The sequence below is a fragment of the Oncorhynchus kisutch genome, linkage group LG21, assembly GCF_002021735.2.
Source record: "Oncorhynchus kisutch isolate 150728-3 linkage group LG21, Okis_V2, whole genome shotgun sequence".
Classification (NCBI taxonomy): Eukaryota; Metazoa; Chordata; class Actinopteri; order Salmoniformes; family Salmonidae; genus Oncorhynchus; species Oncorhynchus kisutch.
Genome location: NC_034194.2, coordinates 25,526,423 through 25,547,408, shown reverse-complemented (window position 1 = coordinate 25,547,408; position 20,986 = coordinate 25,526,423). Strand labels below are relative to the sequence as shown.

Here is a 20,986-nt window from a genome sequence, read left to right as displayed (position 1 = left end):
ACATTTTTGTAAAACTCAGCAATATCCCTTTCCTCTTCCCTTTAACATTTGTGGGGGACTTTACTTTTCATACACTGAGAAGAAAAGTGTGCATTAAAATAAAATTGCTTTTTAAAATCTGTATTTCAATCAGATTTATATAGGCCTATTGTACTCGTGTGCAGGCCTAATCTAATTTTCCATTTATGTTTGGCTCCTGCTGACTAAAGGAATGCCACTGGTCAAAATAGAAAGACTGTTTCTGGGTATTGTCATTAATGAGATTAATTTGACTGTTGCGATTTCTTAAATAAAACATTAATTGGCTACTTAAAACAGATCCTATAAAGATAGCCTTGACTATTTGAGTAGTCAAAGCTATGCATTCAAATCAAAACAGAAGGGAATGTAGCAACATTTCCTTTTCCTTTTGTATACATTACATTGGGTAGTTAAAAGCATTATTGTTATTACTAAATTAAGGGACACTAGAGTGTGTTTAAGTATCAGCCAACTTGACATAATGTGAAAACAGCTTTACTGTATATGGGGGAAGTAGCAAGTAGGTCTAGTGTACATTTTGCCTTTATAAAATTACACTTGTGTCTACTTTATAAAAGTAATCAGAGGCTTAGTTTTGTTGAACTGGCACTGATAGACCAGTACTGTTTTACAGTATAAATGAGCGGAAGTCAGTGACAAAGTGAATGGGCAGTAGTAGACATTGCTGAGTGTCTGTGTCCTGGAGGCCTTTGTGACGTTGGATTCTTTTCTGGTAATAATAGGAGCATGGGAGAGCACGAGCTGCAGCGGTGAGCAGAACAGTCTGATGACTATCACACAAACACACAGCCTCCCCTAAGTGATACCGCATGGCCATGCCTCACACACCCACACATACGAGACCAGCGAATTATGTTGTGAAACATTTTATAACGTGAATTTCCATTTCTCTGATCACATTCAGTTGCTCCTATGTTGAGCCTTGAGGGATCACCTCCTACTAGTGTTTTCATTAACACACACTTTCAATTCCATTCTGTTAAATATTGTCACTAATAAAGGATTAAGCCAAGACGACAAAACATGCAATTAAAAGGTTTTATTTTTTGTTCTTGTAGTTGATTCAATGTATAATGTCACATACATTTGATAGACCCAGCACTTTAAAAAAGCATTTACACTTGTCTATGATACTCAACTTCCTGGGCAGAGGGATGGTTCACTCCCCTGCCTGATGCTTTTTGTACCTCACAAGGAATTATACATCCATGATCAAACACAATGTTTAAAAAAATACACCTCTTAGTACGAAAGAGTACATCTATCACAAAGACATCAAGTGAAAATCCAGCAACTGCAGAAAGAGGAAATTAGGAATATATGTATAATTAGTTAACTACATGCACCGCACATGTGAAAGCTGTAAGTAGCAGTATAAGTATTGTTGTCCATTAGTTTACTCCAATCTGGGGAGGGGTGGTAGTGTTGGGTAAAAATAAACGGGATTAGAAATTATGCAAACTATTCGATTTTAGGTTCTATCAAATTATCTGCAATATTAAAACTGATCTATCCTATGGTACCCTCTTTTTCTTTCAAGACTTATTTGTGTGACTAGCATCGTCTAGAACACTCAAACATTACACAGATCATCATGATAAAAAACAGACAAAAACGTATTAGTTATACCACAGCCTTAGTCCCACCTTTGTTCCCACCTTAACATTATTATTCTTTTTAAACCTCTTGGCACCATATGAAACATGACAGTTACATGCGTGATTGTGACAACAGTGTCAGAACAATGAGAACATACTGTAACGGTAAGAGGGTAAGTTTCTATATCTAATGTCACCTCCATCAGGGTGCTCCTCTGTCTTCCACAACCAGAGCATCAGGGAGGGCACTAGATCACGTCTGGGGGCAAGGAGGGGGGAAACGTGGGGTGTTGGGATGGGGTTGGCAGGGTCCAGAGTCAGTGGGTTGAGATCTGCCGGGACCCACTCCCTGGACAGTACCCCTTCCGCATGGGGGGGTTAGAAGTTAGGAAGTCCATAGTAACGACAGCTTGGAGTGAGGAATTGGGTTCACACCCTCCCTGAACAGCAGCCCCTGTTGTGATAGTAGAGACAGAAGATGGGGGCTACTGTAGGGGGGGCTCGGAGACCCAGTCCTTGACCTCTAGGCCTTCTGTGTGAGGCAGGCTGGGGTGCGAGCCGGAGGGTGGACACAGAAGGAGTCCTCACTGCTAGCAGCAGCCTGACTTACTCTCGGCAGCCATCGTCTCCTGGTCCAGTTTGATGCGGTCTCCGTTGCTCTCCTCGTACGGCAGGCCCTTGTCATTCAGCAGGATGTTCTCCACCAGGAACCGAGCTGCCTCATCCACGTTGATGTTGTCCTGGGAAAGGTAAAACAAAGTCAACAGAATTAGGGTTAAAGGTCATATCAATTCACATGAAAACACAAATACAGTTGCTGGGGGATATTGGTTTTGGCAGTTACCTAATGAGGTGCAACATTGGTGAAACCGGTTTGGCCGCACCCATTTGTTACACAGAACATTAGTCAAAAAAATATATAAACCACTGGTTATTTCTCTAGCTTTCTCCTCTATCCAAGTAAAATAAGTTATGTTCTCAGGTGTCAACTCAAGATGACCACCTTCCCCATGACATATGGATGAAGTTTATGGTAGAGAAAATGAAACAAATTATGGAACGATGCAGGGTCTCTCTCTGAGCTGTCCAACAGTTGATGTCACAGAAAGTCATGTGACCCACGTGCCTTCCCCAACCTTTAGGGACTGTAGCCTGAGGCGTTCTTCTGAATGCTTGGCCAACGCTTCACATGGTGACCAATGTTCCCTCTAAGCTGTGCACGCGCCCCCGGGACTGCCGCAGAGAAATATTAGCCCATAGAGCAGTGGCGGATTTAGGTATAGGTGACATGGACAGCCGCCATCTTGCCTGGGGCGGCACAGGGCCCCCGCACAAATAAATTGCGCGGTCAATGATATCATGTCCCCGTGTGGAACTGTGGGTCAATTAACCTTGTTGGAGTGGGAGCCCTGATTCTAGTTTGTGAGCCAGGCAGGCTACTGTCTGGGAAGGTCTCCCACTCAGATGTACGAGATTGGGGGGGGGGGGGGGGGGGGATCTATTAAATAACGCACCTCTAACTTTGTACAGTACAAATGCAATTAGTACTGCAATTAGTAATGCAATTAGTTGTGCAATTTCGTTTGTGTTTCTTGTTTGAAGTGCAATAGTGTAATAATCAGGTTCTCTTCTTTATAAGTGTGTTATTCTCTTTGTGTTTTTTGTTAGCAATAGGGTAAGTGTAATAATTCAGTTAATGCAGAAAGGGGCCATTTTTTTGCCGTGGCAGCGGGGGTGCTGAAGGGGGGCTTTGCCCAGGGAGCCATACAAGCTACAATTGCCACAGAGAGAAAGCACGAGATTGAACTTCACTCAACTTTCTAGAGCAGTGGTCACCAACTGGTCGATCACGCTAAAAACCATAAAATGCACGTTCTTCCTATGTCCCCTCAGCACTACAACAAGCACTGCAGCAGTAATGAAAGTGTATCTTTTAAGCTTGCATTGTTGTTATTATTAACGATTTGGGTCTTTTTTAATATGGAGGAATATTTAACTTTTTCTGTTCAATAGGAGTAGCATGAATTTGTGCATGAGGGGGAAATAATGCGGTGCGACTCGAGTTTCACCATCATATGGAAGACGGTGATCCTTTTTGGTCAGGGAGAGCGGAGGGATGTTGAGAGGTGGACCCTCAGTCTGCTGCTCTCACCCTCTGCTGAGATACAGGCACAATCAGCCCAATAAAATAAAAATAAACTTATTTAAATGTATGCTGACTCAGCTGTGCTTCACAAGTAATACAACATCAGATCTATTACTGGTGTGATCATATAGCATACCTCAAATGTTGTAATATAATTTTTTCAAAGGCCCGAAAAACAATTCAAGCAAAGCCAATATGCGGTGGTAATGTATTGTGCCTATAGCTTACTGCACAAACTTCATTGCAACAGTTCTGTTTTTAATTAGTTAATGTTGAATAGGCTTACATTTTTAAATCATTGAAAGTCACTGAGCAAATCTGAGTGGTAGATCTTGACTTGCATTTTGACTAGAAGGTGACCCCTTCTAGTTAATCGACATTTCCCTTTACTGTGGCAATTGTGATCGAATCAGCTCAATATTAGCCATTTTCAATGCAACATACCAAAGCAAATGAACTATGCAAGAGATTTTGTTTTAGGCAGAATGCATCGGAGTAGGATTCTATTGCATTGACATGCACTACTCAGCCCATACTCGTCTACACAGACCAGTGTGGCATAAACAATTCAGAGCTGCAGTAGGCCTATATGCAAATAGACCATTGCCATTATTGGATCTGTGCCATTTACATTGAACTGGACTGTGTTTACAGCATGAGCGGTTGTGAGTAGATGCACTTGTTTTAAGATCAAAGCGAGAGCTGCATGTAGCCACATGTGCAAATTTAGCTCATAGGGCATGAAAATAATGCATTTTATTTTGTAAAGCGGTTTCTTGCATCAAACAACATTTTCAGTCACCTTGTCTGAAAGACAAGTGGATAAACAGGTTAATGTCAAGCTCTGCATGTTTTTTTTCTTCCAAAAGTCTCATGGAATGTAGGCCTACATTGAACACAACACATTGGCTGCTACTTTAGGCTGAATGAGAACAGCTATTTCCATGTTAAAATGTTACGGGATGCATTTTAGCCATTGTTTTTGATAGTAGGCAACACTCTGGTAGGCCTACATTATGATCAAATAGCCACAGTCAGCTACTTGGCCACTATTAAAATTGTAACTTAAAAGCGGGTACAGCCTCAGTGTTCACAGTAAACATGCGCTGGAAGTTGCACAGAATTTTAAATGTTCAAGGTAGCGAAATTCCTAACACTCAGAATTAGAGTGTTATATACCAGATTTTATTCATCCTGATCAGACAGTTTTTTTTACATGAATGATACATTGGATACAATATACTGTATAACAACTACTAGAAATAGAAGAAGAAACATCTAAGAAGCCAGGCCTGGTATTCATAGAAGATTTTTCAAAGGCTTTTTATATATGGATTGTATATATAAATGCCTGGATTTTTCCTAATCTTGGTGAGTCTCTTCTTCAAATGTATAGCAAACCCATGTGTAAAATAGTAAATAGCGGCTACTTCTCAGATAGTTTTGAACTGTGAAGAGGAGTTAAACAAGGTTGTCCGTGGTCACCATATCTATTCATTATGGCCTTTCGAAGGCCAGCTATTAAAATCAGATCAAATAACAATATTAGAGGATTAGAAAGCCAAGGCTTAAAAACAAAGGTGTCCATGTATGCCGTTGACTGAAGTTCTATATTAAGTCTGCAAGAAAGATCTCTGAAATGTCTCATTGAAGAGATAGCTTTTCTGGCCTCTCTGGACTAAAACCTAATTATGCTAAGTGTACCATATTATGTATTGTATCTTTAAAAACTCAACATTTTTATATTACCCTGCAGCTTACCTATAAATGGGCTGACGGTGAAGTATATGTACTTGGTATTCATATCACAAAAGCTATAAATAAGCTCTCTACAATGAATTTCAATAGAAAACGAGTAAAAATAGACAAGATCCTGAGGTAAATACCTGTCTATTTAATGGGAAAATTACACAGATTAACTCCTTAGTCATATCTCAAGTTTACTCACTTATGACGCGGCCTACTCCGGATTCATTTTTCAAATCATATTTCACTTTATCTGGGACGCTAAACCAGACAAGATGAAGCGTGCCTATCTATAAAATGAATATGAACTGGGTAGGCTGAGATTATTAAATGTAAACGCACTACACCTCTAAAAGCTTCACTTATACAAAAGTTTTACTTTAACCCAAAATGGTTCTCAAGTAGATACTAAGAAAAGCTCATCCCTTGTTTAAAAATTGCCTTGTGCATATTGCAGTCTCATTTTCGATTAATTGAAAATGAAACCTTGTTCAAAGTATCTCTTTTTCAAACCAGCAATGCAGAGCAATTTCATCCCCCAGAAAATATATTTTAACAAATAATTATTTAGTTTTTAAATTATATTAGAATGGTAGAGTTCTGTCTTTCATGGAGCTATCGGAATTGTATGGGAAGGTCTACTCAATCCAAGATTACAGCACTACCCCCCCCCCCCCCCAAAAAAAAACTGTCAGAATAACAAAAATATAATAAATAGGAAAGTATACCGGTTTCATTTTGAGGACCAGGATGTTGACGGCTGTGCCATACAGATTGCAAAATAGCTGGGAAGAGATTTTTGATGTACCGATTTACATGGTACAAGGTGTATGAGTTGATATATAAAACGTTGCAAGATTCAAGACTTTGTGCTTTTTAGCTAAAACTATATATAGAAAATTTGTGAATATTTGGGGAATAGAATCACAGCAGCTCTGCAGATTTTGTTGTACTGAATCAATAGACCATTTGTCTGGTATTGCCATCAGGTAGCCTGTTTCTGGTTTCAGGTTCAGGAATGACTGAAAAAATAATATTAATAATATTAAATGTAAAATTGACTGTAGAAATAGCATTGTTGGGAGATTTGGAGAGACCTGTTCAGTAAATTACTAATACTCTTAGTATAAGTATTTATCTTCAACTCACAATCTGTGGATTATATTATTTGATAGATTCAAATTGTATGTTAAACATCACAGCATTGTTGAAAGATACACTATATATACAGAAGTATGTGGACACCCTTTCAAATTAGTGGAATCGTCTATTTCAGTCACATCCATTGTTGACAGGTGTATAAAATTGAGCACACATCCCTGCAATCTCCATAGACAAACAATGGCCTTACTGAAAAGCTCAGTGAATTTCAATGTGGCACCGTCATACACCACCTTTCCAACAAGTCAGTTCGTAACATTTCTGCCCTGCTAGAGCTTCCCCGGTCAACTGTAAGTGCTGCGAAGTGGTAGGCCACACAAGCTCACAGAACTTGACCGCCGAGTGCTGAAGCGAGTAAAAATTGTCTGTCCTCGGTTGCAACTCACTACAGAGTTCCAAACTCCCTCTGGAAGCAACGTCAGCACAAGAACTGTTCGTCGGGAGCTTTATGAAATGGGTTTCCATGACCGAGCAGCCGCACACAAGCCTAGGATCACCATGCACAATGCCAAGCATCGGCTAGAGTGGTATAAAGCTTGCTGCCATTGGACTCTGGAGCAGTGGAAACTAGTTCTCTGGAGTGATAAATCACACATCACCATCTGGCAGTCCGACGGAGGAATCTCGTCCGACGGACGAGTTTGGCGGATGCCAGGAGAACACTACCTTCTCCAATGCACAGTGCCAACTGTAAAGAGTGGTGGAGTAGGAATAATGGTCTGGGGCTGTTTTTCATGGTTTGGGCTAGGCTCCTTAGTTCCTACAGCATACAATGACATTCTAGACGATTCTGTGCTCCCAACTTTGTGGCAACAGTTTGGGGAAGGCCCTTTCTGCTTCAGCATGCCCCGTGCACAAAGCGAAGTCCATATAGTAATGGAAGGGGAGATCTCGGATGGTTGAGGGGCATCTCTCGGTGAACTGTGTGGGGAGGGGCACTTGACCCTGGTTGCTCCTGTGGGTCGCTCTGGATGGGAATGTCTGCTAGATGACTAAATGTAATTGTTGAGTGGCTACATTGCAGGTAGATTGTATGTTTTGAAAATTCAATACAAAAAAATGTATAATAAAAAGATGAATCCTGTATGGCTAACGTGGCCAACGCATTACTGAGCATCAACTGAAGTGTGACTGTCTAGGGCAAATGATTGTGCAAACTGCATGTGTGTCCATGAACGTGGGGTGGTATACTTTGTCTTGTAACAAGTTCAACTAGCGTTTTGTTTGTTGTTTTGAGTCTATTTTTCCTGGTTGCTACAGTATATCTGCGGTGTAGCTGGTCGGTTCCCTAGAGCCAAGTAGTTTTTTCAGAATTCCTCAGTAATTCAGAAACATGAGGCTGGTGAGCTCTTCAGAGAGCCTTTCATGTTAGAGAGGGAGAGAAAGACAGACGAGGAAGGGAAGGAGAAAGGGAGAGAAGGAGGGGGACCGATGAAGAGAGGTAAATAGAAAAAGACAGCGAGAAGCAGAAAGAGAGAGTGATATTTCCCTTGAGTCTCATATTTAAGGAGATGGTTGTTAGAATAGAGGTTCAGCACAAAATAAGAGCAGACATGTCTCTAAAACACACATGTGGTACGTGCCTTCACAGCCAGAGATCCATGCCAACCATCTGAGTTATGTCCCCTAATAGAGTTATTTATCTCAGGAACATGTGCTGGTGCATGCTGGGTACTAGCACACCTTCTGTCACTCACATGAACACACACACTCACATGCGTATGCACAGCTGCAGGTGATGACAGAAAAGTACATTCAGCAGCAGGGACATTTTGCGTTTCACGAAGGCTGAGATTTCCTGAAGGCTAATGTTTGCCATTCTGTTGAACTGTTTGACAGAAGTGCTTACTGCATACAATCCCACACACACACACACAATTCTCAAGGCTTTGAACAGACATAGATAGTCTTTCTCACAATGAAGGTTAATAGGTGATCCTATGAGAAATTACACAGGAAATCAAGTTTAAAGCACAGAACCTTCTACAGTACATCAGTATTTGACCATCAAGCTGTTGCAACAATCAGGGTGGCTTTATGAAGGCCATTTTACATGAATATGGATTGTGCTACAAGATTCAACACATAATGGCCTATGATGAGTATCTGTATAAGGTTGGACTTGACCGATTCTGCAGGGAGGAATTCTCTCCTATAGCAGAGATGGGGCTGAAATAGCAGTGGCCTGCTTTGGTTTCTAGTGGCACACTCTATGATCAGTCAAAGGACATGTCTACGCTCTTACAGGTCTAACAGCTCAGGATTAGAGCTGGGAAACGCTGAGGGTATCACATCCTCAAAGCTGATAAAGACAGAGTTTGTGTGGCTCTAAAAGGTCTCCCCATGGGCTAGCGCAGTGGTTCCCAACCAGGACTACCTATCCACTGGGGGTACTCATGAGGCCATAGACCTACTGGTAAAATGCATAGGAAGGGGTACTTCAGGGGTTCTCCATGCAGAGAAAAACATCTGTTGGTGGTGCAGTAACCTAAAAAGGTTGGAAACCACTGGGCTAGGGAATGGGGATGTCCCTGTGTGTGTGTGTGTGTGTGTGTGTGTGTGTGTGTGTGCGCGCACGAATGCGTAAATGCTACAACTGCCTAAACAAACTCTGCTCAAACACATACATCATATTGTTTCATTGGTATGTGTGACCCCTTGCTCAGACCTGGTACAGTGTCTGTCTGGAATGGTGCTACTGTGTGTCAGGGACAGGGACACTGCAGGGGGACATGTGTGAGAGGTAACTGTCATTTACCCAGGGTTGGTGGCTTGTGGGGGCATTAGAATTGAGGTGACAGGGGCAAGCAGAAACCTAAAGCCCCAGTGAATTGAGGCGCGCACACACACAAACAGAGAGAGAGAGAGAGTTCCCTCCAATGCTTCATGACAGGCAGACCCCAGTTGACCTAATTTTCACACAGAGAGCCGATTGCAGTACATTCAGAAAGTATACAGACCCCTTTTTCCACATTTTGTTACGTTACAGCCTTATTCTAATATGGATTAAATGATACATTTTTTCCGTATCAATACACACAATACCCCATAATGACAAAGTGAAAATAGATGGCATTGTGTTGTGCGACTAAACTGCAAATTTTATTGTAACCAGCACAAGGTGCACCTGTGTAATGATCATGCTGTTTAAATCAGCTTCTTGATATGCCACATGGATGGAGATGCCAGGGGGATGGATTATCTTGGCAAAGGAGAAATGTTATTTTACAGGGATGTAAAGAATTTTTGTGCACAACATTTTAGATAAATACGTTTTTTGTGCATATGGAACATTTCTGGGATCTTTTATTTCAGCTCATGAAACATGGGACCAACACTTTACATGTTGCCTTTATATTTTTGTTCAGCATACATACTGTCGTATGAAAAAGTTTGGGCACCCCTCTGAGGCTGCATAATAATTTACTCTGTCGTCACAGAAAATGATCACAGTGGCATGCCATTCATTTTCTAATAAAAGCTGAGTACTGGGGTATTGTCCAGACAAAGATTTTTAGTGTAGCAATATTAAGTTGTATGAAATTAAATCAGTCATGTCATTCTGTTGATTTGAATACCTGTAACTACTTAGCACTGATTAATTGGAACACACAGTTGGTTTGGTGAGCTCATTAAGCCTTGAACTTCATAGACAAGTGCATCCAATCATGAGAAAAGGTATTTAAGGTGGCCAATTGCAAGTTGTTGTTCACTTTGACTCTCCTCTGAAGAGTGGAAACATGGGGGCCACAAAACAACTCCCAAATGACCTGAAAACAAAGATAGTTCAACATTATGGTTTAGAGGAAGGCTACAAAAAGCTATTGCAGAGATTTAAGCTGTCAGTGTCCACTGTGAGGAACATAGTGAGGAAATGGAAGACCACCGGCACAGTTCTTGTTAAGGCCAGAAGTGGCAGGCCAAGTAAAATATCGGAGAGGCAAAGACGAAGGATGGTGAGAACGGTCAAAAACAGTCCACAGACCACCTCCAAAGACCTACAACATCATCTTGCTGCAGATGGTGTAACTGTGCATCGTTCAACAATTCAGCACACTTTGCACAAGGAGAAGCTGTATGGGAGAGTGATGCGGAAGAAGCCTTTTCTGCACACACGCCACAAACAGTCACTTGAGGTATGCAAATGCACATTTGGCCAGCTTCATTTTGGAATAAGGTGCTGTGGACTGATGAAGCAAATATTGAGTTATTTGGTCATAACAAGGGACGTTATTCACGGCGGCAAAAGAACACAGCGTTCCAAGAAAAGCACTTGCTACCCACAGTCAAATTTGGTTCCATCATGCTGTGGGGCTGTGTGGCCAGTGCCGGTACTGGGAATCTTGTTAAAGTTGAGGGTCGCATGGATTCCACTCAATATCAGCAGATTCTTGAAGAATCAGTCACAAGGTTGTTATGCCGGGGCTGGATATTTCAACAAGACAACGACCCAAAACACTGCTCAAAATCTACCCGGGCATTTATGCAGAGGAACAAGTACAATGTTCTGGAATGGCCATCCCAGTCCCTAGACCTGAATATCATTGAGAATCTGTGGGATGATTTGAAGCGGGCTGTCCATGCTCGGCAACCATCAAACCTAACTGGAGATGTTTTGTAAGGAGGAATGGTCCAAAATACCTTCATCCAGAATCCAGACACTCATTAGAGGCTATGGGAAGCATCTAGAGGCTGTTATTTTAGCAAAAGGAGGCTATACTGGATATTGATGTGATGTTTCTATTGGGGTGCCCAAATTTATGCACCTGTCTAATTTTGTTTTGATGCATATTGCACATTTTCTGTTAATGCAATAAACCTCATTTCACTACTGAAATATGTCCATCAGTTATTTGATAGATCAAAATGACATTGCTGATCCAAACACCCAATTATTTATAAATGGAAAGCATGGAAATTGTCAGGGGTGCCCAAACCTTTTCATACGACTGTACATACACAAACTAACTAAATCCTGCTCACTGATCCCTAATTTAATTTCTCCCTAAAGGCCTTGCCTAACAACCTCCTTTAAGTTGTCAAACAAAATAGTGTTTTCAGATGAGGAAAAGCACTCAATTGAAGGCCTTTAACATATCTTGGAATGGCATTGAAGACCGCTTCCATTTTGGTTGTTATTGTGATGCATGCTGGAACTGTTGGCGAGCATGCTTCTGTCTCTCCTAACTAAAAGTGCTCAGCGTGGCACGGTGGGGTATGCTTGTGTTTCCCAACTCTGCTCCTTTCAACAGCACAATGACCCACAGTACAAATAGTTAGATTTGGTAGCACGAGGAGTACTGCTTTCAAATGTTTTAATTTAACTCCCCCCAGTCAAGGCTTAAACCACCAGTGACTTAACACGTGTGTTACATGACCTTTTCATGCTATTCTTGCCTTTGACTTTTCCCCATCTATTCAGTGTTCGATGTTCCACACTGCCTTTTCCCACCTGGACAAAAGGAAGGCCTATGTCAGAATGCTGTTCATTGACTACAGCTCAGCATTCAACACCATAGTGCCACACGAAGCTCATCACTAAGCTAAGGACCCTAGGACTACCTAAACCCCTCCCTCTGCAACTGGATCCTGGACTTCCTGACGGACCCCCCCCAGGTGGTAAGGGTAGGAAACAACACATCTGCCATGCTGATCCTCAACACTTGGGCTCCTCAAGGGTGGGTGCTTAGTCTCCTCCTGTACTCCCTGTTCACCCACGACTGCGTGGCCAAGCACAACTCCAACACCATCATTAAGTTTGCTGATGACAAAACAGTGGTAGGCCTGATCACCGAGAATGATGAGACAGCCTATAGACAGGTGGTGAAAACAACCTCTCCCTCAATGTGAGCAAGACAAAGGAGCTGATCGTGGACTATAGGAAAAGGAGGGCCAAATACACCCCAATTAACTTCTTATGGTATAGGGGGCAGCATTTTCACTTTTGGATAAATAGCGTGCCCAATTCCAACTTTCTGCTACTCATGCCAAGAATATACGATATGCATATTATTAGGATAGAAAACACTCTGAAGTTTCTAAAACTGTTTGAATCATGTCTGTGAGTATAACAGAACTTAGATAAGGTATGGTCAGAGGAAGGCCCAAAATGTGTCAAGTCTCCAGTAACCCAAGTCATAGACTGTTCTACCTGCTACCGCATGGCAAGCGGTACCAGAGCGCCAAGTCTAGGTCCAAGAGGCTTCTAAACAGTCTCTACCCACAAGCCATAAGACTGTGAGCACTGCGACCTGGACTATTTACATTGACACCCCCCCTCCCCTCCCTTTGTTTTTACACTGCTACTACTCGCTGTTTATTATCTAGAAATAGTCACTTTACAAATTACTTTGACTAACCTGTACCCCCGCACATTGACTCGGTACCGGTACCCCCTCGTTATTTTTATGTCATTTATGTAATTTTCTTGTCACTTTTTCTTTTTAAACTTTAGTTTATTTAATAAATATTTTCTTAACTCTATTTATTTTACTGCAATGTTAGTAAAGGGCTTGTAAAAGTAAGCATTTCACGGTAAGGTGAATTTATTTGAAATTAATCGAACAAAAGGAATACCTGTTGTCTTCGGCGCATGTGACCAATAAGACTTTATTTGACAATCAACTTTATTTTTTGTATTTGTTTTAAACTGAAAAGAAAACCTGTAAAACATTAGGAAACAACCTTGGAAACAAAGACCTACATTTACCTTCCATTCAAGCTGATAAAAAAAGCCTAATGCACACACTAGCAATAATAGTACTTGTAGTACTATCACTGTAGTTAAAGCTTCCTGACTAGGGGAGATCTGATGGCAACAAAGCACACTGTTATAGCAGAGGAGGCTAGTCAGGGGAGGACTGCTCATAATAATGTCTGGAATGGAGTGAATGTAATAGTATCAAACAAATGCAAACCAGGTGTTTGATGTGTTTGAAACCATTCCATTCCAGCCATTACTATGAGCCTGTCCTCCCCATTTAAAGTACTACCAGCCACCACTGTGTTATAGTCTTATGGTGTAGGCATATATGTGTGTGTGTGTGTGTGTGCGTGTCTTACCTTGGCCGAGGTCTCGAACCAGCCCAGGAAGCCAGTCTCTTTACAGAAGTTGTCCATGAGGGAAGTGTTGTTGGAGGTCTCATTTTTCTGGTCACACTTATTGGCCAGCAGCACTGAGGGGATAGGGCTGCCATTGGCCAGTTTCACCTTGCTGTCCAAGTCGTGTTTCCATTTGGACACGGCCTCAAACGTGGAGCCCCTCGTCACATCAAACACCACGAATGCCCCCACCGCCTCCTTGTAGTACACCCGCGTCATGTTCCCAAATCGCTCCTGACCTGCATGGGGACAGGGAAGCAACACGATCAGTAACTCAATGGGTCAATGGTACAGTACACAATTAAACCTAGTAGGCCTGCATCAAAGTAACTAAGGAGATGGACTAGTTAATAAACAAAAGGCTGTTGGGTCAAATGCTCAATGGGTTACCAGATGCAGAGATTCTGTTTGCCCATAAGAGGACATCAGAAAGGATTCAAGGAAAAAACAAGACATCTGAATGTACAAAACACAGGAGCCTATAGAGGGGTGGAAGCAACTTAGCCTTTGAGTGTTGCTAATGAGGCAGCAAAGCAGGGTCTGTTCCTTCTGTACACACACAGATAGACCTGTGACAGGAGATTCCACAGGCCCCATTACCCAGCGCAGTGAGTACAGCACAACAAGGACCACTTGTGAGATCGATTACTCCACTAAAATCACTCACCACACTCCCATTTGAGACATTTAAAGGTGCCAGTTTGGGGACAATTAGCCCAGTTTACCAGGAATATGTACATGTTTTAGACATGGATATAAAACTGAGTGAGGATTTGCCAGTGTTTCATCAGATGACAGAGGAAGGTAAAAGTCATTCAGAAGACAAACATATTTTATTCTCCTGCTGTGTGAGAGTAGTGTTTTGCCTTCATTTTGGTTCCCCTTCCCCACCAAATGACCAAAACGGATCTTGACCCACTTTTTCTAGTTTGTCATGACTCTAATCCAAAGACTCAAGCCAAGGAAGAAATCTGCCTCCTCGATAATGAACCCATTCTCTCCAGTCTTACTGGGAGAAATCTGCCTCCTCGATAATGAACCCATTCTCTCCAGTCTTACTGGGAGAAATCTGCCTCCTCGATAATGAACCCATTCTCTCCAGTCTTACTGGGAGAAATCTGCCTCCTCGATAATGAACCCATTCTCTCCAGTCTTACTGGGAGAAATCTGCCTCCTCGATAATGAACCCATTCTCTCCAGTCTTACTGGGAGAAATCTGCCTCCTCGATAATGAACCCATTCTCTCCAGTCTTACTGGGAGAAATCTGCCTCCTCGATAATGAACCCATTCTCTCCAGTCTTACTGGGAGAAATCTGCCTCCTCGATAATGAACCCATTCTCTCCAGTCTTACTGGGAGAAATCTGCCTCCTCGATAATGAACCCATTCTCTCCAGTCTTACTGGGAGAAATCTGCCTCCTCGATAATGAACCCATTCTCTCCAGTCTTACTGGGAGAAATCTGCCTCCTCGATAATGAACCCATTCTCTCCAGTCTTACTGGGAGAAATCTGGAATGATGCTTTACAAAGTGAAAGCAAGTGGAATTACCACCGGGATACTGGGTGTCACTACCAATCTAAGCAAGGCACTACTCAAAATACAGTCACAACGATGGCAAGACTATTATTCCATAGCCATATTATCAGTCTGTGTATTAGCTATTAATCTCAGAGAGAAGTGAAAATGCAAACCCTGATAATGAATGGCCAAAAGCCTGCGGCATTGATTAACAATTTGCATGCATTGGATTTCGATATGCAAGCTTTAGTTGACATGGAGCATGGGTTGTACTCAATAATATGAGGATGATTCTCCTATCACCCCCTTCGGTTTCTCACTGGGATATTGCAACAAAATTGACCCTAACAATTTTTTAGATTTCTCACAAAGTTCCATCAAATTACATTAATGAGCACTGGACAAAACCTTTAGAGCAAACAGATTTGAGGTGGAGCCCCATCTCCACAAATTATTTCCAGGACAAGAATTTATAGAACCTTCAAGACTGCTGAAATCAATCAACCTGTGAGTGATTGTTCACTGAGGCGTACCTCAATTAAAGGTGAATCTTTGGTCGGGGGATTAATGGGAAGACTATACCTCTGCTTTACCTGTTTGGGGTCCAGGATCACACCCATGCAGCAATTCTCTCTCTCTCTGATCCAGCCCTCTTCTACATGTTACGTCATTTGCAGATCATAAGGCTTCCTACAGTTGTGTCAGGCAGGTTGTGTGTGAGACTGACAGCCATAACAGGGGATGAAAGAGCTTCTGCACTCAACTGAACCCTGATCACTGCTGCCTGCCCCACTGCCTCACAGACACAGGCCAAAAAGAGAGGAAAAAAGTGGAACAGACAGAGCTGTGATCATCCTCCCATATCGGAGCTCTTGCGAATCCACACCTCTGCCGTCTCTCAGCAGAATACTTAGTCGGAATGGAACATACAAGACTTCAGATTGTTCTGGGGTGTTCTGTTCAAGCATCCCAGAATGTTCAGGAATCATTTTTAGAATGCTAGAAGGCTCTCAGTTCCATGTCTGTACGGCTGTTTACAACCATGTCCGCGTGTCTGTACGGCTGTTTACAACCATGTCCGCGTGTCTGTACGGCTGTTTACAACCATGTGGGCACGGATGTAGAGAGAGACAGAGAGAGAGAGAGAGAGAGAGACAGACAGACAGACAATCTATTCTAATGATATCACTCTGGGTTCTTTACCCTGTCACTATGACAGAAGAGTCTCATTAGAAGACAATAGAGCACCCATGGTATGTTATTGGAGAGATCTGGCAGGTTGCTATGCTAATATGGCAACAGCTCAGTTGGTTTTGATACATCTGAGCCTGGTGAATGATTGATTTATGGTCTAATTGCCAGTTCCACAAACAACAAACTAGTATGTACCAGCTCTGGGAGCAGGTGGCCAATGCCAATGCCAATATTTTAAGGGGTTGCATGACTCATGGTTACCTACTCACCTAATTCTAAAATGACCATCCAAGAAATAACTTTGTGTTGGAATGTGGACATCAAATTAGAAGGATAATGCCGTGGCAGTGTTTAAAAATGGTTGCACTGTCTGAACACATGTAAGTTACAACAGAAATGGACATTGCTGATGCTGCACACAATCCAATTAAAGAATGAGGAGTAGCTCACCTCACTGCACAGAACTAGTCTCCACTGCATCCAAGTTAAACACTGAATAAAGAGAGCCGTTTCAGGAACCGTGACGGCAGTTTCTCCCCCTGCAGTTTCACTTCATTACAGGTACTTACCCAGCTACGTTTGGAAACTGCGTGTCGCAGTGCGGGTGTGAGTGAGGGAGTCAATACACTGAGGGGCCTACAGGCCTGCTCAGTAATTGCTCATAATTGAGGGTCTAAATTTAGTCGGTTTAACCCCAGGTGAATTCACTGGGGACACGGCACAGTGGGAAGGCGAGATGATGGATTGAAATAAAGGCTTTAATTTCCAGGCCTTTTGGTGCCCAGAGATCCAAGAGAAGAAGTCTTAGAAGAGGAATAAAGAAATAAAAAAAAACTCACTTTATTAAACGTTTTCAGTATTTCTCGGGTATCACTTTATTTTAAAGGGTAACTAAAACAGGTGTCAAGCCCTCAGATGTCCTTTTTAATATATACATATTTTTTAAATGTAATTTTTTTTGGCGTTTCCACTAGCCACCTAGACATTTAATGAAGTTGGCTTTAGCTGCCCAGAGACTCCCAATGTACCAACCTCATAACTAGCTACCAAGAAGCCATTTCAGGCTATCAATCAAGTTAGAGTAGCTAGCCTGCTTAACTACTTTAGCTGGCATGCCTGCTGGCAACAACTTTAGAAAATAAAGCATTTACTAAATAAGACTCACATTCCTTTCAATCTTTTAGAAAGATTCAGAGAAGCAGATTCAGTTAAAAAAAAAAATATGTAAATATATATAAATTACCACACACATCAGGTGGATACAGACGGCTCAAGAGGTATGCTTAGATAAGCAGAAAAATATTATTTATTTGACATTGTGCTTATTTCTATGTCAAAGAAATAATATTTTTCTGCTTTTTCTGCTTGTTATGTCTCTAGATTGCAGTAAAAATGTGTTTCAGGTGTTCGAAAAATGCTAAATTCCTACAACTTCCAAAACTTGTCGACCCACCCCCCAGCCATCCTCACATACTTTGTGCCCCCTCAGATTTCTGGGGTGCATGACACCCCTGGTACCTAATAAACCATTTATAAATTGTGTTCACCATTTATTAATCATTACTCCCACAGTTGTAAAATGTTAGTAAGCTAGTTAGTCACCCATGTATATATAGATACTGACGGAATGTATCCCAATGACATGCCCATCCTTCTGTGAGAAATCACACTGGTCAATCAAAACATTTATAAAGTATTTATAAAGTAGAAAGCGCTCACTTTAGATTAGGGACTGCAAAAATACTTAAATGATTAGTAAATTGTGGGAGTAATGATTAATAAACGGAGAATACACCATTTATATATGCCTTATAAATGGTTAATTAGGTACCCCTAAAATAAAGTGTTACCATTTATCGGCTTTTAGTCGACAGGCTCCACACACACTTAAGGCTCAGGCTCAGTCCGACCTCAAAGGAAAAAATACTTTTCAGTGTGAATCGAATGAACTAGTAGTCTGGGTAGTCAAGAGAGAAAAGAATACTGGCAGAGGTACTAATACTTTCAAAATGCCAGCTATTTGTTGATGAGAGACGAGAGGATTGGTACATTGAGAAGCTTCTGAAGGCTACTCTCTTATTAGTACCTATCCTGATGCCTAGTCACTTTACCACGCCAATACATCATACCCCTCCTGCACATTGATCTGGTACTGCTACATATAGCCCCATTCTGTATAGCCCCATTCTTGTGTATACTTTTCCTCTGAGTTACAATTTTTTGTACTCTGCATTGTTGGGAAGAGCACATTGTATTCGGCGCATGTGACAAAACATTTTGATTTGATTTTATGTGGTTTTCATTCCCAACCTCAAAACAGGTTCACATACTGTAAATACCGAACTTTAGAAGTCTGTTTTCGCAAAAACCTAACTTTCTAAGTTTGGTATGTATAGTATGTGAACCTGTCTCCAGGTTGTGAGTGACAACAAAGCAGTGAAACTCTCCTTTTCATTGTTCTTCCTCTTTTCACCACTGTGCAAAAGTCAAGTAAGATGTTATGAAATGTTCCCTGCGCATGGCCTTGTCCCTCTCTATTCACTGTAGTCAGACTACAGTGAGCTCTCTGCTACTTTTAAAGTTCTGATACATTTTATGAGCACCACCAAAACAGTGAATGGGAAAATGGATTGTCTGATTGGTCCCAGAAACTGATGGGTTGGACCAGAGCCAGAACACACGTAAGTAAAGCAACGTTTTGAAAATTCTGATACTCTGATTGGTTAGACGATTCAATCGCTGTTAACTGTTTTGTACAACGCCCCTCGTCAACACCAACGACTTCAATGATGGCAGATGTAGCGATAGATATAGCAGTGGAAGAATTCAGTGTGTCGGACAAACTTGAATGATTTTCAAAAAAAATGTGTGATACAAATGTAAATAGCATGTTTAACATTCTTCCAACATGCAGTTGCCATCCTGTTTAAAAGACACCACTGACTTTATATCGAAAATACAAAGTATACCAGTTATTAATGAAGGAAATTGGCCAGTCACTCAGTGTCTCATCATTATACACCAATATTACGAATGATGGAGGCCCTCAAATTCTTCCTCTCCGACCACGGATGCCTTGTGCCTTCAAATTATATAATTGAACTTGCGCAACTAGTGCTCACTAAAAACTATTTTGTATTTGACTAATATTACTACCTACAGACCTTTGTAACAGCGAAGGGAACCCCATTATTATTATTATTACCCCTAATTACGCAAATCTCTTTGGATTTAAATTGATGAAAATAATCTATACTAAGAACATGTCAAATATTGGACCCGCTATAGACCAGACATTGGCAACTCTAGTCCTCAGGGCAGGAGTGGTGTCACATTGTCCACATCCCTAGCATCCAAAACTGATTAAACAAATTGCCTTCTAAACTGAAGATCATGATTAGTTGATTATTGGAATCAGGTGTGTTAGCTAGGACTGGGGCAAAAGTGTGACACCAATCAGGCCCCTGAGGACTAGAGTTTTTCCCACCCCTGATGTAGACGATTTCTTTATGATCTGGACGGGATCCGAAATTAAATTAAAATGAATCTCTTAACTACATTAACTCTAGGGTACAATCAATTTCCTTCACTATGGAAAAGAATATCAACTCTGTCCCTTTTTTGTAACCTAAGAAATGTAGAATCTAAATACTACAGAAAACCTACAGATGAAAATACCATACTGACAGATGATAGTTACTGTACCATCCTCTCCCCCTAAAAATAGGTTTACTTACTAGTCAGCCAACTTCATAGACTGCATTGCATATCTGTGACACAGAGGAAGAATACGATGGACAATAAGAATTCTCTCCTTGAGCATTTCAGCTCGAGGACACCCCGAGACCTGGCTTGATGAAGCTCCAAAACAAGTTAAAAGCTTGAACTGAAGCCGGTTACTTAATAAATCCCAACAAAAACCGAAGAAACAGTTTCCTGTAAACTGTGTACTTACTTTCAATGACAGCGTCAATAAGCACTGGCATATACTATCAGACTCCTCTTTGCATTCTGCCGTCCAGAATCCACCTTTTATTTACCTAGAAAACGATAGAGAAATCTACCAAACATATTGGTTTGATCAGATGTGGTCAGAGAGAGAAAAGAGACATTCATAAAAGGATGTTTCTCAGGTAGATCATGTACCTCATGTAGGACTATAACCAAATGTACTTGTATGCCCACAGACTTCTAGGACCTATGAGTTAAAGTCATGTATAACTTTCACTACTAAAGTAGTAATTTATATTTGACAATGTTCTTGCAATAAGATTTATATTGGAAAAACATCCCGCGCCTTGAAAGTACGCTGTGGTGTGAAACACTTTCTAGAACAAAATCACTAATCATTAATTGTGTTGCGTCGGGATTTTTTAAAACATCCACCACGCAGAGGAGTTGATTATAACAAATTACTCCAAAGAGAAGCCATGTGAATATATAAATTCAACTCTGTATCCCCACACGTTTTAAACAAC

At 41.4% G+C, this 20,986-nt stretch overlaps 1 protein-coding gene across 1 annotated transcript in view; it reads right to left on the bottom strand.

Annotated features, from left to right (window-relative positions):
* Positions 1–1,066: 1,066 nt before the first annotated feature.
* Positions 1,067–20,986, bottom strand: part of LOC109866594 (ras-related protein Rab-32) — a 36,072-nt gene continuing 16,152 nt past the window's right edge. The window contains exons 2-3 of the mRNA XM_020455342.2: positions 13,756–14,033; positions 1,067–2,380 (exon numbers count right to left, since the gene is read on the bottom strand). Coding sequence (XP_020310931.1) covers positions 2,231–2,380; positions 13,756–14,033 — 428 coding nt within the window. The 3' untranslated portion in view covers positions 1,067–2,230. The remainder of the gene's footprint in view (positions 2,381–13,755; positions 14,034–20,986) is intronic.